This window comes from Pangasianodon hypophthalmus, chromosome 11 (genome assembly GCF_027358585.1).
Source record: "Pangasianodon hypophthalmus isolate fPanHyp1 chromosome 11, fPanHyp1.pri, whole genome shotgun sequence".
NCBI lineage: Eukaryota > Metazoa > Chordata > Actinopteri > Siluriformes > Pangasiidae > Pangasianodon > Pangasianodon hypophthalmus.
In genome coordinates, this window is record NC_069720.1 from 19,752,389 (window position 1) to 19,768,113 (window position 15,725).

At 39.1% G+C, this 15,725-nt stretch overlaps 1 protein-coding gene across 2 annotated transcripts in view; it reads right to left on the reverse strand.

Annotated features, from left to right (window-relative positions):
* The window catches only part of ano8b (anoctamin 8b), a 33,534-nt gene continuing 17,809 nt past the window's right edge, over window positions 1-15,725 (reverse strand). For both annotated transcript variants that reach the window (XM_034308631.2, XM_026921807.3), the window contains exons 4-17: window positions 13,853-13,991; window positions 13,538-13,634; window positions 13,205-13,321; window positions 12,942-13,069; window positions 12,234-12,395; window positions 11,528-11,680; window positions 11,162-11,288; window positions 10,293-10,348; window positions 8,522-8,596; window positions 6,720-7,451; window positions 4,730-4,921; window positions 4,498-4,629; window positions 4,269-4,379; window positions 1-4,176 (exon numbers count right to left, since the gene is read on the reverse strand). In XM_034308631.2, the coding sequence (XP_034164522.1) occupies window positions 3,487-4,176; window positions 4,269-4,379; window positions 4,498-4,629; window positions 4,730-4,921; window positions 6,720-7,451; window positions 8,522-8,596; window positions 10,293-10,348; window positions 11,162-11,288; window positions 11,528-11,680; window positions 12,234-12,395; window positions 12,942-13,069; window positions 13,205-13,321; window positions 13,538-13,634; window positions 13,853-13,991 (2,911 nt within the window). In that variant the 3' untranslated portion in view covers window positions 1-3,486. The remainder of the gene's footprint in view (window positions 4,177-4,268; window positions 4,380-4,497; window positions 4,630-4,729; window positions 4,922-6,719; window positions 7,452-8,521; window positions 8,597-10,292; window positions 10,349-11,161; window positions 11,289-11,527; window positions 11,681-12,233; window positions 12,396-12,941; window positions 13,070-13,204; window positions 13,322-13,537; window positions 13,635-13,852; window positions 13,992-15,725) is intronic.

Sequence of the window (15,725 nt, forward strand, 5' to 3'; positions counted from 1 at the left end):
AACTGTAAATTTAAAACTGTTTATTATTCCATTTCAGGTCTTACAAAAATATGACAAAAATAAATCAACAGAAATAAATAAGACCATTTCCTATGATCATTTTCTTTGAAAATGAAAGAAACTTTACAGTGGTATATTGGAAGAGCATGTTAGTTTGTGAGGTTGCCTTCAGAGAAGGAGTTCTACACACTTGAGTACTACTAGGCTCTCTTTTTCCACTGTCTGTAACTGCATGTATCCGCTTCTGAGTGGCAATTTCTTAAAAGTATAAATCAATAGCCCATTAATTATTCACAGTAGGGTTGAACATAAACCACGGTTCCTAAGTCACATATAAGGTATTCTTATAGATTAGTAAAAAATAAATGTCTGATCTTATTAAATAACATTAACTGATGATTAACTGGTGATGACATTAACTGCTGGACAGATATGACAGAAACCCTGCAGCATCCATGTTGCTCTTCAGTTAAACTAAGACATAAAACTCAGCATCTTTGCCATAAATACAGAGTAACACTCAAGATAATAGGGTATGAACTGTAGCTTATTATTTCATATTTCTAGAACACAGACATCGTGCCTCAGTATAAGCCACATCAGGCACCGTTTCATTTCACTTTGCACAGAGTAAATTCTTTCTGCACAATGGAGTAAGAGACTTTTTCTGTCGAGGAAATATTGTCATTAATAAATAATGAGATTGAAATGAAAATCTATTTTAAACCACAGTTATATCTACCTGGTCAAGAAGTATCATGTGTGTTGCCCTAATACTCCAGTGGATTCTTTGTTCTGAGTTCCAATTTTGCAGCCTTTTCCATATGATAAATTTGAGAATTATAATTTGATTTTAAGCAATGCTAAATAACATCTTTTTATTTGAATAGTATAAAATACTCGGTTGATTATGAAATGTCATTGCTATGTTTTGCAATTTATCTTTTTCAAGTGTCTTGTGTTTTTATTTAAACACACTTCTTAAGGCATTAAATACTGCCAAAGAAGCATCACAACTGCCTGTCAATATTAAATCTAAGTAGCTATATAACATAGTTAATAGGGAATAACAAGGTCATTAATATTATGTGATTAACATGTAATTTTTTATTATACTAGAACATGGATACAATATTAGAAAAAGTCAAACAACTGCCATTTTTAATTGTGTAGAACTTAGGGGGTCCTTAGGGCAAGTTAAATTAAAATTAATATAAAATTTTCTATTTAAGACCCAATGGAAGCACAGAGCTGATTCAGGAGGTTTGGATAGGGCTAACAGATGGGTTGTATGAACATCATTAAACATAAACGTTAACATCTCAAATGACCAGTTACCAAGTTTTGTTAAAATTCTACTTTTTGACATTACTCAACATTCGGAATGAAAAACCTCAGATCTGGATGAGTAAGGATTATTGTGCAGGCTGACATATTATTGCAACAGTTATTTGAGCCAACTCTGTCAATGAAATGAGGAAATAAGTGCATAGTTCCTGTTACCTATCACATTACTATAATACTAAATAAAAACTGTGTATTGTTTTTTTTTCTGCACCACTCATTCTTTTCACATAAAAATGTAATCAAATCACAAGTACCTCACTGATATTAAACGTAATTGCTTTAGTTTAAATCCATTGTTGGCCATATCAAGGGAATCGTTTAATAAGTGTCTTATCATTCCTCTTATCTGTCATCTTGTATTTTAGGTAATGCTAATAAAACATGAACAAAAAACTGTGCAAACTGTTTGCCTTTCCAGTTTGGGGTCAATTCCATTTCAGTGATTTTTATTCATCTGCAGTTCAGTCAATGAGCAGATTGCTGAAGTCCAACTATAGGCTACACTTTAAAGCTAATGGTATTAATGTGATTACAAAAATGAATTCATACTGAATTAATGGAACCGTATCCACCTTCTGTGTCCAACACTGAAACACTGTTCAAATTATATGTATTCTTCCATTTTCCTTCACCTGGTCATCAGAGCTGCAAGGATGTTTTTTGCAAACTAAATGTATTTTCTGGTAAAATATTCCAAGCAGTTATGGCTTTACAAAGAAACTTCATCACAATGCACAAAGTGTTTCTGCTAGTTTTGCTTTGGCAATTAATGAAATCAGAATTATCAAAATAAAGAAGGTAGGAATGAATAGGCAAATAAACAGGTTAGGCCAAAGTTAGAGAAAGCACCGAGATGTACAGAAACCAGATGGGTTAATAATGCTTCTGTAGTGCATTGCAATGAAAACAATAATTAAGCATTTGCATACATTATGAGGCAAGCTGGTGTTCTCCTATTCTTAGCAAAGTCTTTCCCTCCCACCAGCAGTAGGATTTAGTGCAAAATGTTCTCTGAGGCTGCAACTAGTATGAACTGTGGAAATGGAAATGCTACGCATTACTATACTTCCTCACAGAATCCCTTTGCAAGGCAATGCCTGTATTTTATGATGGTCCAGCAGGCTTTTGAGTTGCAAATCAAGGGAATGTCTTCGTCACAAATCGAGAAATCACTCCGCCATACCAGTATAAGAATTGAAAAAAGTGAATGTGGAGGTCAAATGCTATCCTCTAGGTTAAATATATTAAGATGCAGAGGAGGACTCACACACACATTTTTTTTTTTTTTTTAATTTTAGTACCATGATAGTCTTGATCTCCAGCATTTTCTATGTTTTTAGGCTATACTAACAAAGGAGGGAAAATCCTGTTCAAGCGGCTAGCTGCACTTCTGCAATAAGAGATTGTATTCTGAAATAGCCACCACACTTCCTTTACCCATCCATACACTATACCCTCACATTCACATTTTGGCCTTGCCACACTTGCCTCAAGTTTTTATGCAGTCCTTCTCCAGACTGTTCTTCACAAACCTGTGTATGTGTCATTCAAACTGTCATTCAAAATAGAGATATTGCATTTTCTTCAGTTTGAAACTATATGTTCTAATGATGCAGGAATGATGCAGGTTTACAGCACCTCCTTATTCATGAAATACTGCAATTGCTAAACTAAACCAGCTGCTTTAAGTATAAAAGTTTTCATGATTAAAAACACTCACAGTTCAAATTGATTATGATAATATCAATCTGTGGTGTTTTTTTGAAGGTCTCACTGTATGATATAAAACTGATGGTAAAATATTTTTAAAACAAAGGGTGTTTAAAATGCTTACAATTCTCAGACCATGATAACTTAAAACTGCACTATTCTTTCAGGAATATCATTTTCAAAACACATTAGAAATGCAGCTCATGCATTCCTGTATGTATTGTAGACAAAAGGCCTTGTGTGTGTATGTAGGGGGAGTCATATTTGAAAAACCTATATTCCTCAGCAAAAAAACAACCCTATTTCATTTTTCCCACAGTATTACTTAACAGCCTCTAGGCTCAGTCTTTCACTGTGCTGAAGGGCACTGAGAGGACCTTCTGTATCCCTTTGTTAGTCATTTTTCTACAGTAGGTGTTTTTATTGGATTTAGATTTTAGGGCCTGAGGACTCAGAGTCTAATGAGTGTCCATTCTCCTGTTCCTCTTCCCCTGGTGATGGGATCTCGTCTGGCACATCATTGAGATCAGACCTTGTAAGCGGCTTCTCCATTGGCTGTATCCCCTCCCCTGGTTTTGTGAGTTGAGCCCCATTGATACATGCCCCACCATCCGATTTCCCAAAATTAAACAGTTTCCCAGGATTGAAGGACTTGCTGGGGGACTGAGATCGCTCCTGTCCAAGTGCAGCAATGCTAGAATTGGCTGAAGCTGAAGCTGCTGCCGCTTCCTTTTTGTTTTCTGGAGACTTGAGGAACTTGAAACTAAGGAAGCCCGGGAGCTTCGGTTCGCTCCCTGTTGGTGACTGTGGTGAACGGGCCGTGCCAGAGGAAAACTTGCTCTGCAGAGGGATGATCTGTTTGAGTTTCATTACATTATTATTGGCCAGCAGCGAGCTGGGTCTCTTCGGTTTGTCACTTACAGAGCCTCCACCTCCGCCGCTCGATCTGGATTTGCCTCCTTGGCTCTTTTCATGATGATGGTCGCCTCCAGAGGTGTCAGGCCGCCCATCGTCTCGCTCACGCCGGGCCTGGTACTCAGCTTGCCGCTGCCGTTCTTCCTCTTCTCTTTTTCTCCTCTGCTGTTGCTGGAAGTGCTGCTGTGCTTGGCGCTCATGCTTCTGGCAGGGACCAAAGACACATGCATTACATACCAGCAGGAGAAATGAAAAATACTGAAGATTGTTGAAGCCTGCTTATGAACGAGATCTACCTTGAATGCCTCCCTGCGCTGAAACTCCAGTTTGGCCATTTCTTCGCTTACCCAGTTGGGGATGTCGGGGATTGCCACATGAATTACATATTTCAGTAAGATAGCGAAGTGCTGCAAAGTGAAGAAAATATTTAATAAATAAGTACTGTATGTCGTAGCATATAGTATTGGAGATACCAACAAGCCTGTGGAACAGTGCAGCATATGTATGTGTGGTGAGTGTGCGTACCTCTAAGATCACGATCGAGATGATGGCCATCTCAGGGCTCAGCCAAGGGAAGAGCCTCTGTAGTTGCCCACACTGACCAATCAAGTAACAGTTTACAATGATTGCTATCAGACCCATGGCCTCCATTAGCGTCTGAGTGACAAAAGATACAGTCATGACATCATCTTACAACACTGCTTAAAAGATCATTTATAAAGCTCATGTTTTTTGTTGATGTTCATGTCATTCTTACCTGCCACTGTCCAATGCTTTCCACTCTCATGCCAAATGGCCTCTGGAGGCCTGTGCAGAGCTTGAAGGCATCACTGCGGATCTCGATGATATTGTTAATGAGGGCACACATGGCTGCCAGTGGGAAGGCAGAGGAAAAGAGCACCACGTAGCCAAACTGAATAAACATTTCCTGGTAATCCTGAAATGTGTCCTGGAAGTTCAAAGAGTTCATTTGATCAGACTATTTTACTTATACGCACCACAAGTACATGGAAGCTACCTGAGATGTTATATGCAAATCTAGATTGTATAGTACACCAATCAGCCATGACATTAAACCACCTGCCTAATATTGTGTAGGTCCCCCTTGTGCAACCAAAATAGCTCTGACCCATCAAGGCATGGACTCCAGAAGACCTCTGAAGGTGTGCTGTGGTATCTGGCACCAAGATGTTAGAAGCAGATCCTTTAAGTCCTGTAAGTTGGAAGGTGGGGCCTCCATGGATCGGACACCTTGTCATGTTCCTCAAACCATTCCTGAACAATTTTTGCAGTGTTGCAGGGCATACATCCTGCTGAATGCGGGCAATGCCATTAGGGAATACCATTGCCATGGAGGGATGTACTTGGTCTGCAACAATGTTTAGGTAGGTGGTACGTGTCAACGTAACATCCACAAGAATGCCAGGACCCAAGGTTTCCCAGCAGAACATTGCCCAGGGCATCACACTGCCTCTGCTGGCTTGCCTTCTTCCCATAGTGCATCCTGGTGCCATCTCTTCCCCAGGTAATCAACGCACATGCACCTGGCTGTCCACATGTTGTAAAAGAAAACATGATTCATCAGACCAGGCCACCTTCTTCCATTGCTCCATCTGGTAGTTTCTGATGTCCATTGTAGGCGCTTTCGGCAGTGGACAGGGGTCAGCATGGGCACCCTGACTGGTCTGCGGCTACACAGCCCCATACGCAGCACACTGTGATGCCTTTCTGACAAGATACCCTTCCCTCCCCACATGCATCAATGAGCCTCGGGTGCCCATGACCTTGTCACCGGTTCACTGGTTGTACTTCCTTGGACCACTTTTGGTAAGTACTAACCACTGCATACTGGAAACATCCCCCAAGACCTGCCGTTTGTAGATGCTCTGACCCAGTCGTCTAGCCATCACAATTTGGGCCTTGTCAAAAGTCGCTCAGATTCTTACACTTGCCCATTTTTCCTGCTTCAAACACATCAACTTTGAGAACTGACTGTTTACTTGCTGCCAAATATATCCCACCCCTTGACAGGTACCAACTGTAAGGAGATAATCAATGTTATTCACTTCAGTTGTCAATGGTTTTAATGTTATGGCTGATCGGTGTGTATAAATATATATATGCCTTTGATCAAAGATATGTATATTAAAAAATACAATTCCTCACAATTTAGAGAAACATAGTATGTAACACTTAATCTCCTTGTTTAGCTACCATGTTCTTTATATTCTTTATATCAAGCCCGACTTACTATACAATCACCTAATTGCAATTATTTGATCTGAATGGGATTATTTGAACTGATCGCAATTACTCATTAGATTCCAGAATCATGTATTCATATAAATACATGTATTTAGTAAATGTGACATTCATTCTCGGTTAGGTTCTTGATATAATAAAAATGCTACATTATACTGATTCTAAGACTTTGGTCTGTGAAATATTTCTAACTATGCAATGGAATAATAATATTTACTCTGTCTACACTCTCTCTAAAATGTGTTGTAGATCACAAGATTTAGTATATAATAGTACATTATTATAGTCAGTTATGGTGCATTGTTTACTGTTCATCAGCCCTTTTTTTTTTTTTTTTTTAATTTATGCTATGCATAAATAGTAAATATAGTTTAGTTATGCATGTGTGTGCATTATTACACTACAACTATGATTAAATCAGTGCCATAAAGTCAACACAAAAGACAAATTGTTAATAACAATTCTCTTTATGACAGCACTTTTACCTCATATGTTTGCATGCAGCTCTCGATTTCAGCTTGGGTGAGTGTGGTGGTCTCCTGCTCCTCAGGGGGATCCATCCATGACTCTCTCCTGCTCTTACTGTCGGCCCTCTCCAGACTCCGGCCTCTCTTCCGCAGCTTCGGCGGCACACTGCTTTCAGGCCCAGATGACTCTGTGACCTGCTCCTTTGCCTCTGGGGTGACACTATCATCGTCATCATCACACATCTCGAAGACCAAAGCTGGGTCCATGCCCTTCTCCACCATGGTGGGGCTCCCCTCCTCCAGGAAGCTGTCCTCCATGGGACTGATGCAACCAATAGACTTGCGGTCCACCTTCTCGATGAAGCTGACTTTGCGGAGTTTGAGGCCACAATCAATGGCATTCTCCTCCTCTGTCTCCTCTGCACTGTTCCTAGCTCCAGCCTCTTCCTCAGGCTCCTCATCAGGGACACCGCAACCACCATTCAGACACTTGCGCTCTTGGCGCTCTTGCTGGCCCAGAACACCTTGTTGGCTTCCCTGCAGGCTCTGCCCGGGGATGCTGGGTTTGCTGGGAGACATATGCGCCCTTCCAACTGCCAAACGTCCATACTTTATTAATGCTGATACTAGCAGGTCCCACACAGCGCGCAAAGTGAGTTCTCCCAGGCGGTGGCGCTCATAGAGGTACGGCTGCAGCACTTCCTTCAAATTCTGCATGAACTGGCGGATTATCAGCAGTGTTGCTAGCATCTGCAGGTAATGCACACCATATAAACATCAAAAAAATATGGAATAGTTGACAAAATAGTCCCACAAAAAATTTTCTTGGCTGTGAAGAGTTATTAATTGCTACATTTGTCCTGAGAGAATGTTCAACTTTTATTTTATCTTATAGCGATGTAGCAAAACATAAGCTCCAGTAAAAGTTGCTTTAAAATGTGGGGCCACATACAAATCTAATAATTTGGACTGCAGTATTTCTGACCAGTTGCTTTTTTGCTTTGGGAAAACACAAGAGTGAATTAGGCAAGAGAAAACAATTGAATGAGTCATCATATTACATCTTACAGTCTGAGGTGTGGGTCTAGCTGGAAAACAGAGGAGGTTTAAAACACATGTATTGTTTTTCACATGGCTCAAATGACTATAAATTACATCAAGAATTAAAGTGTTTGTCAGACTATTTTTATCTATCCTTATGCAGACATACCCACCTTACAAGTACAGAGCCATTGTATATGCTGCAATGTAATCATTACTCCACATGAATACTCCACATAACTCAAGCAATGTGTGACAAGCAATTGTCCATAGGACAAATAACAATGAAATATGAAGCACTTACATTTTCACATTTTCTGTTGCCAGCATAAGTTTGAACATGATGATAGCTCTACTCATTCATCATGTCTACCATCACTATGTGAGTCCAGACTTTTTTTTAATGCAGACATGTCGAGCAAACATCAACCCACTAGTACTAGGAGGCATGTCGTACTGTTCCTGAGTTACAGCACCAGAGGAGGAAGAACTCCAGCAAATAGTTTGGAGGAACCAATAGACAGATGGCAACATAGAGAGTGAGACAGATGTACCGAGAAGGAAAGCTGTGGGAAGATGCATGATGGAAGATTTCCCAACGAGAGTCGCATATCACCCAGAGCAATACCAATACAAATGCTGTGAGCAGTCACAAATGCACATCCATCCATCTATCCATACGACTGGTGTAGCATATTTTCAGCAATCTTTTAAATATGCCTGGGAACTGAATTACTGCTTTCTTTGACTTAGGACTTTGAATTACTGCTTTGTCTTACCTCCTTTAGACGCTCCATGTCTTTGAGGTAGAATCCAATGTAGAAAAGGCTGAGATATGAATTTACAAACTGAAACTGCAAGACAGAGGTTAAAAAAATGCTGTAAATACAACATAGTAATGTGGTCACTTTTATTAGGTTTTTATCTATGAGCAATATATATTCCTTTGCACTTCATATGTATTACTCAAATCCCAAAATGGCAAGAATTGATAAAGCTCAATGACCACAAAAATTTCTGTAACTGTGCTGTGCCTAAGTTAGGGATGCAAAGTAAAAACAATAAGAAATTCTTCATTGCCATTTTATATACTATACATACAGTATATAAACAGATGTTTAGTATAATACATTTATTCTTCAGTATAATACATTTTATCTTATCTTACAAGGAATCTGTTGCCCTGGAGCAGGGTTAAGACCTACAATAGGATTTGACCTCTTTATCTCCTGATCAATAGAGCCTTAACTGCTGAGGTACTACTGCTCACATCTTTGGCATCGCATCAGCATTATATACTCACCATCCACTTTATTAGGAATACCTGTACAACTGCACTTTCATGCAGTTATCTAATCAGTCAATCATTTGGCAGCAGAGCAATGCAAAAAAAAATCATGCAGATACAGGTTAAGATCTCTGTGTGATCTCTGTGACTTTAACCGTGGCATGGTTGTTGGGGCCAGATGGGCTGGTTTGAGTATTTAACTGGAGTATATAAACTGGGGATCTCTTGGAATTTTCACACACAACAGTCTCTATACTTAACACAGAACGGTGCGAAAACATCCTGTGTGTGGAGGGTCTGCAGGCGGAAACACCTGGTCGATAAGAGAGGTCAGAGGAAAATGGCCAGACTGGTTTGAGCTGACAAGAAGTCTATAGTAACTCAAATAAGCACTCTTTACAACCGTGGTGAGCAGAAAAGCATCTCAGGATGCACAATACATCAAACCGTGAGGTGGATGGGCTACAACAGCAGAAGACAACATCAGTTTCCACTCCTGTCAGCCAAGAACAAGAATCTTAGGCTATCATGGGCACAGACTCACCGAAACTGGACAGTTGAAGACTGGAAAAAGACCACGTGATTTATTTTTCTAATCTTCAGCTGCAGTTTGGGTGAGCCTGTGCCCATGATAGACTCAGATTCCCTTTCTTGGCTGACAGGAGTGGGACGTGGTCTTCTGCTGTTGTGGCCCATCCACCGCAAGGTTCGATGTTTTGTACATGCTGAGATGCTTTTCTGCTCACCATGGTTGTAAAGAGTGATTATTTGAGTCACCATATCCTTCCTGTCAATTTGAACCAGAAAATTTGAATTCTGGCCATTTTCCTCTGACCTAGAACTGCTGCTCATTGGATGTTTTGGGTTTTTTGCACCATTCTGTGTAAACTCTAGAGACTGCTGTGTGTGAAAATCCTAGGAGATCAGCAGTTTCTGAAATACTCAAACCAACCCTTACCAACACCCATGCTATGATCAAAGTCACAGAGATCACACTTTGTCTTCATTCTGATGTTTGATGTGAACATTAACTGAAGCTCTTGACCTGTAGTGGACAGTGAGTGTATATATACGGTATATAATGTTACAGTAACAAACATAATTTAAACATTTCTTATAGAATTCTAATACATTCTAATTCTAATATATCACTATTGGCACTGATGTCAACAGACACATATGAATATATCAGTTACAATTTTCATATCTTAGCATCATTATAATGGGCTTTTGTTCCACATTGCATGAAAGAAACTACTTACAAGAACCATTTTGATGATGAGATTTTTCTCATAGGCACTCTGGAGTCTGTAGTTCTCTGTTGTGAATATAGAAAATCATTTACATTCACAATTTCCAACTCACAGACATACAGCAAAGAATCCAGAGTGAAATTAACTCTTATAATGTTAATTTGTGTATTGTAAATGAAACTTACTGTGCAAATGAATAAAAGGTTTTATATATATCAATATATATATGTCTATTACATAAGCAGTCAAACACGACTGTACATGCTGCTATAGGAAAGTAATCAATGACAGGGTGGTGCAATGCCATTAGTTCATTATTTTCATATAACAGCATGTACAGTTGTTTTATTCCTCTTATACCACAGCAATTTATCAATGATTACAATTTTTTTCATTAATTAAAGAATACCAGCATATTTTTTATTCATTTACAGTTTAATTTAATGTTATGAGCATCCATGAAACAAGCCTTATCTTGTTCTCACTTATGTTACAATGGCTATAAACACTTGTTTCCTTAACTTACAGCTTTACCTCTGATTGTTACAAAGCATGGATACTGTAGACTCCTTCCAAAAATGTTAACTAAACGTCTTCTCACAGAAAAATTCACCATATAAATGATTACACAAGTTTTTTTATTCTGTTTATATGGCATATCCACTAAATGTATCCCTATGAATGTGTTTTTTTTTAAAATAGAAATGATTAGAACATATTACAACAAGTGCAGCAGAATTGAGCAATTAGCAGCACTCTGGTATAATCTGTTAATAATAACTGCTATTTTCATGTAAGCAAACACTATAAATAACATATTATGAAAATACCTGCAGAGAATAAATCATTATTCTCCTCCAAAAGCACTGAAGACTCACCCATGTCATTAAGCCAACAGGCTATCTTTCTGTACACCTCGTCACATGCAGTCACAGTGATGGCCAGTATGATTTCAGGGATAAACCTCACCACCCGTGGCAGCTCTTTAATCCCCATCACAAATTCCTGCCAACCCGAAATGTAAGTCTATTCAAACATCTTCATATTTGTAATGCTTAATTTAATGTCTTTTCCTTATACAGTTTAACTACACAGCATACCATTTATATGATACCAATAAAATATACCATTTATGAAATAATGCATTGCATAACTGTGCAACACCTATCTATCGATGACTGAATTTGGATAACCTTTATGAGAATGAGAATGATATAAGAGGGAAAAAATATGATAGCACTAACCTGAAGCTCAAAGCAGATGAGCATGGCCAGGAAGACAAAGCAAAGGCAGAAAATACAGACAGGAAAGCTAACCAACCATCTGAACACCCTCCTCCTCCAAGGTGGGTAATAGAACTCCTCACAGCCCGTCACCGGACTGCACCGCTTCACACCCTGGGTGAGAAAATGACAGATACAGAAAGGGGCCAGAGAGACATATTAAAGAGTGGCTTACAGTTATACCCTGGAATAAAGTATTGCCTTATTTTACCCTGTCCTATAAAAAGGGTCACAATTAGGGGTGTCATGGTAAGACGGTGGTTAGACGGTACATTGTGATAAGGAATTTGAAAATAATTATATCTTTAATGTTATGCTTTACTGGTAAAGCTATTGATACCATTGATGTCATTAAACTCAGTTAAGAGACTTTTAAAACAGAAGAAATAGTGAAGCTATTTAATAATGAGCATGCCTTCCAAGTGTAAAACTAAAGCTAAGAGGAATCCTCTTGAAGTCACCCTATACTTTGTAAAGAAATTGGTCTGAATAATATTCTAGAGGTTTCCTATCAAATAATTCAATACTTCCACTTCACATGGCACTGCAGAGCTATTTAAAGACAAATACAGTTTTCGAGCAGATTTTATGATATACCAAAATCACAGTCATGCCATGATTTCTTTTAAATATAAACCCCCATAGCCATATTAAACTACTAAATTACCCTAAACTGTGGCCGTGGCTCTTCAAGTAATTCAGCTGGTGTGTCCAACGTGCCCCATCTGTAAGCCAGTTCTGCTCCTCTTCGCTTCCACCTCTCCAGGAACAGTGTGGCCCACACCACGTTAAAGAGAGCAAATACTACACAGCATATATCTCTGCTGGTCTGTGTGAGAAATAGTACCAGCATCGTCAATTAGGCAAACAGGAACAGAAGAAATAGAAGGAGCCAGGATGTACACTCATTGTCAACTTTATTAGGTACACCTGCACATTCATGCAATTATCCAATCAGTCAATCATGTGGCAGCAGCACAAATCATAAAATCAAAATCATAAAGAGCTTCAATCACCCAGTTTTCTCCAACAAGGCATTTTCACCTGCAGAACTGCCGCTCATTGGATGTTTTTTGTTTTTCTGCACCACTCCTGAGTAAACTCTAGGGCGTTGGAACTGGCTGATTAAATAACTGCATGAATGTGCAGGTGTACAGGCATTCCTAATAAAGTGGATGGTGGGTGTATATAAGTGCATATCAGAAACACTTAAAAGTAGATGTGTAGACTAAAAAGTAGACTAAAAAGTAGATGTGTTTTCAATAGAGAGTCCATGCTGAAACACAGTAATGGTTTACTCAGGTCATTATTTATGTCTGCATCATTTTTATTATGAAAAAAGTGGATACACTTTTGAATCCTTCTGATTTGTTACCTGATCAGTTTCAGTCAGCATCCACAGTACAAATCCTATCACAGCAGGATACAGCATAGAGGTTGTGTAAAAACCCAGCCAGGCAAAGTACATGGCAATCTTCACTCCAAAATAATCACATATATCATCTAACAGAGGTAGAGATAGAAATAAAAACAGAGAATATGTATGAGAATAATGGTTAAATTGGGTACTACACCATCATCAACAGCTAAGCTGTGTGTGTGAATATTACTAGACGCATGTAGTAAAAAATGACAAACCTAGGGGCTGCTTCTCACACACAGCTTGCACCCACGATTTCATTAGCTGGCCCAGAATTCTCTGCTCATGGAGGGGGAAGACTTGTTGGATCACACCTCGTGCCTTTAGCTCTGGAACTGTAATAAACTCACAGTTTAGAGTTACACATATCACACACACCTCAGGAACAGTGTGCAGCTATTTAGACTACAGTACAATTGCTTTAGTTCTTTCTTGATTGATGAAGGTTATTGCAACAGAAATAATATGCACAGATTAGACTATGTATTTCAGTCACTGTGGATCTATTTTTAGGCAACACAAACACATCAAAGCACAGAGTGGACACGCACTTATGGGCTGCCCTTCAAGAAAGTGGATGTTGTGAAGGACCTCCCCTGGTTTGGCTCTGAGATTATCCAGCCAGTATTTGATTATGTTCTGGCGTTCCTGTGAAGGTCCAAATACAGAAATCGTTTATAGAGTTTATAGAGTATCCTGTAATGGTACATCCTATTGAGCTGATGGTTATGATTATGATAACACTAGGCAGCTACAATAATTTGATATTCAACAATGCCTCCTATTACTTATGTTATGGGTATTTTAATAACATACAGCCAAAGAGTACACAGAGAAAGCTAGAAGGATTTGTTGGTATGAACCACCTGTGATGTGAAGAAGCACAATTCGCTCTCAATGTTCTCATAAATGTAGTCCTCCTCACAAGAGAAGCTGCGAGATCCACCTCCAAACTCTGGCTTCACTGCTTTCCGCAGACCCATCTCCTCTGCTCCTCGCAACAGACTAAACAAAACACATGTATTACGCAGTGCACAGAAAGCACTCAAATCTCATCCACATCAGGGAATACGCTTCTTTTTGAGCAAGCTGGACTCATCTGATATAATAAAGAAAACGATTACACACACATTTCTCATTAATCTCACAGAATATAAGTGTCAAGGGCACCAAATTTAAAATATTATGAGTGTCCCAATGGAGTCAGAATCCATCCCTGTATAATCTTAGCTAAATGCTTGCTAAAGATCATGCTTTGAGATGAACATAAAGTGCCTCTGTTTCAATGTGCAGCTTTATTTGGTAAGGCACTGCAGCATGGCTGATGTTCTGTGAAGAATTTATTCTGTACCAGAGCATCATCAATCTGCTCAGCCATCCTCTTGCCGTCGGCACTGCATGGAAATAATATATGACTGCCACAACTTCTATTATCACACAGACTGGCTTTGCAGACTTCATATCTCCCTCAATTCCAGTATGGGTTACATGAAAATGGTGTAAATGGCTTCCAGATGGTTTGTCTGCTTAACTGATTTACATACACAGTGGATATAAAAAGTTTACATACCCAAAGCATGTATGGGATCTCATTGTCAAAAGGTATCAATCAGGAGAGGGATACAAAGGAATTTCCAAAACGTTAGCTGGAACACTGTAAAGGCCAACACCAACAAGTGGAGAAAATGGTGACATTACTAAGAACAGGGCGTCCCTCCAAAATTGATGAAAGAACAAGAAGAAAACTTATCACGGAGGCTGCCACAAGACCTACGGCAATATTAAAGGAGGAATATCTGAAAAGTACTAGTCACTCCCTGTATATGACAATAATCTCTCGTATTCTTCACATGTCTGGGCTATGGGGCAGTGTACCTTGATGGATGCACTTTCTCATGAAAAAAAATAAAAAATATCAAGCTTGCCTAAATTACCAAACCATGTGGAAAAATGTGTTATGGTCTGAGGAGACCAAGGTAGAACTTTTTCTGCATAATCAAAACTTTTTTTCTGCTTATCACCCATAGAACACCATACCCACAGTAAAGCATGGTGGTGGCAGCATCATGTCATGGGGCTGCTTTTCTTCAGCTGGGACTGGGGCAACAGTGAAGATAGAGGTAATCATGGATAGCTCCAAATACCAATCTATTTTGCCAAAAAACCTGCAGGCCTCTGTTAGATAGCTGAAGATGAAGAAAAAAAAAATCATTTTCCAGCACAATAATGAACTAAAGCACAAATCTAAGTCAACAAAGGAATGGCTTTAGAAGACGAAGATCAACGTTTTGGAATGTCAGAGCCCAGATCTAAATCCGATTGAAAACCTGTGGAATAACTTGAGGTGGGCTGTGCAATTTGATGGATCTGGAGTGTGGAATAAAATTTCCAAATCAAGATGTGCTCAGCTGATAGACTCTTACCCAAAAAGAGTCACTTGAATTTTGTTGGTCACATATCACATTAAAGGTGGAAAAAGATCTCTCATGATTTATTTTAATTTCATTTTTTTACATCACAAAAACCTGCAATTTTAACAGGGCTGTGTAGAATTTTTATATCCACTGTAAATGCAGATAGGTGACAAATTAAAGGAAAAAAACCTACAGTCTGTCTCTGTTGTACTATGGTGGCATTTTTTTCTGGCATGGTGTGGAGCCACTTAACCCCTTAGAGGGAAGAGTCACTGCAAATCAATACAAAGATCAGTCTGACCGATCACCTTTATCCTATGATGAA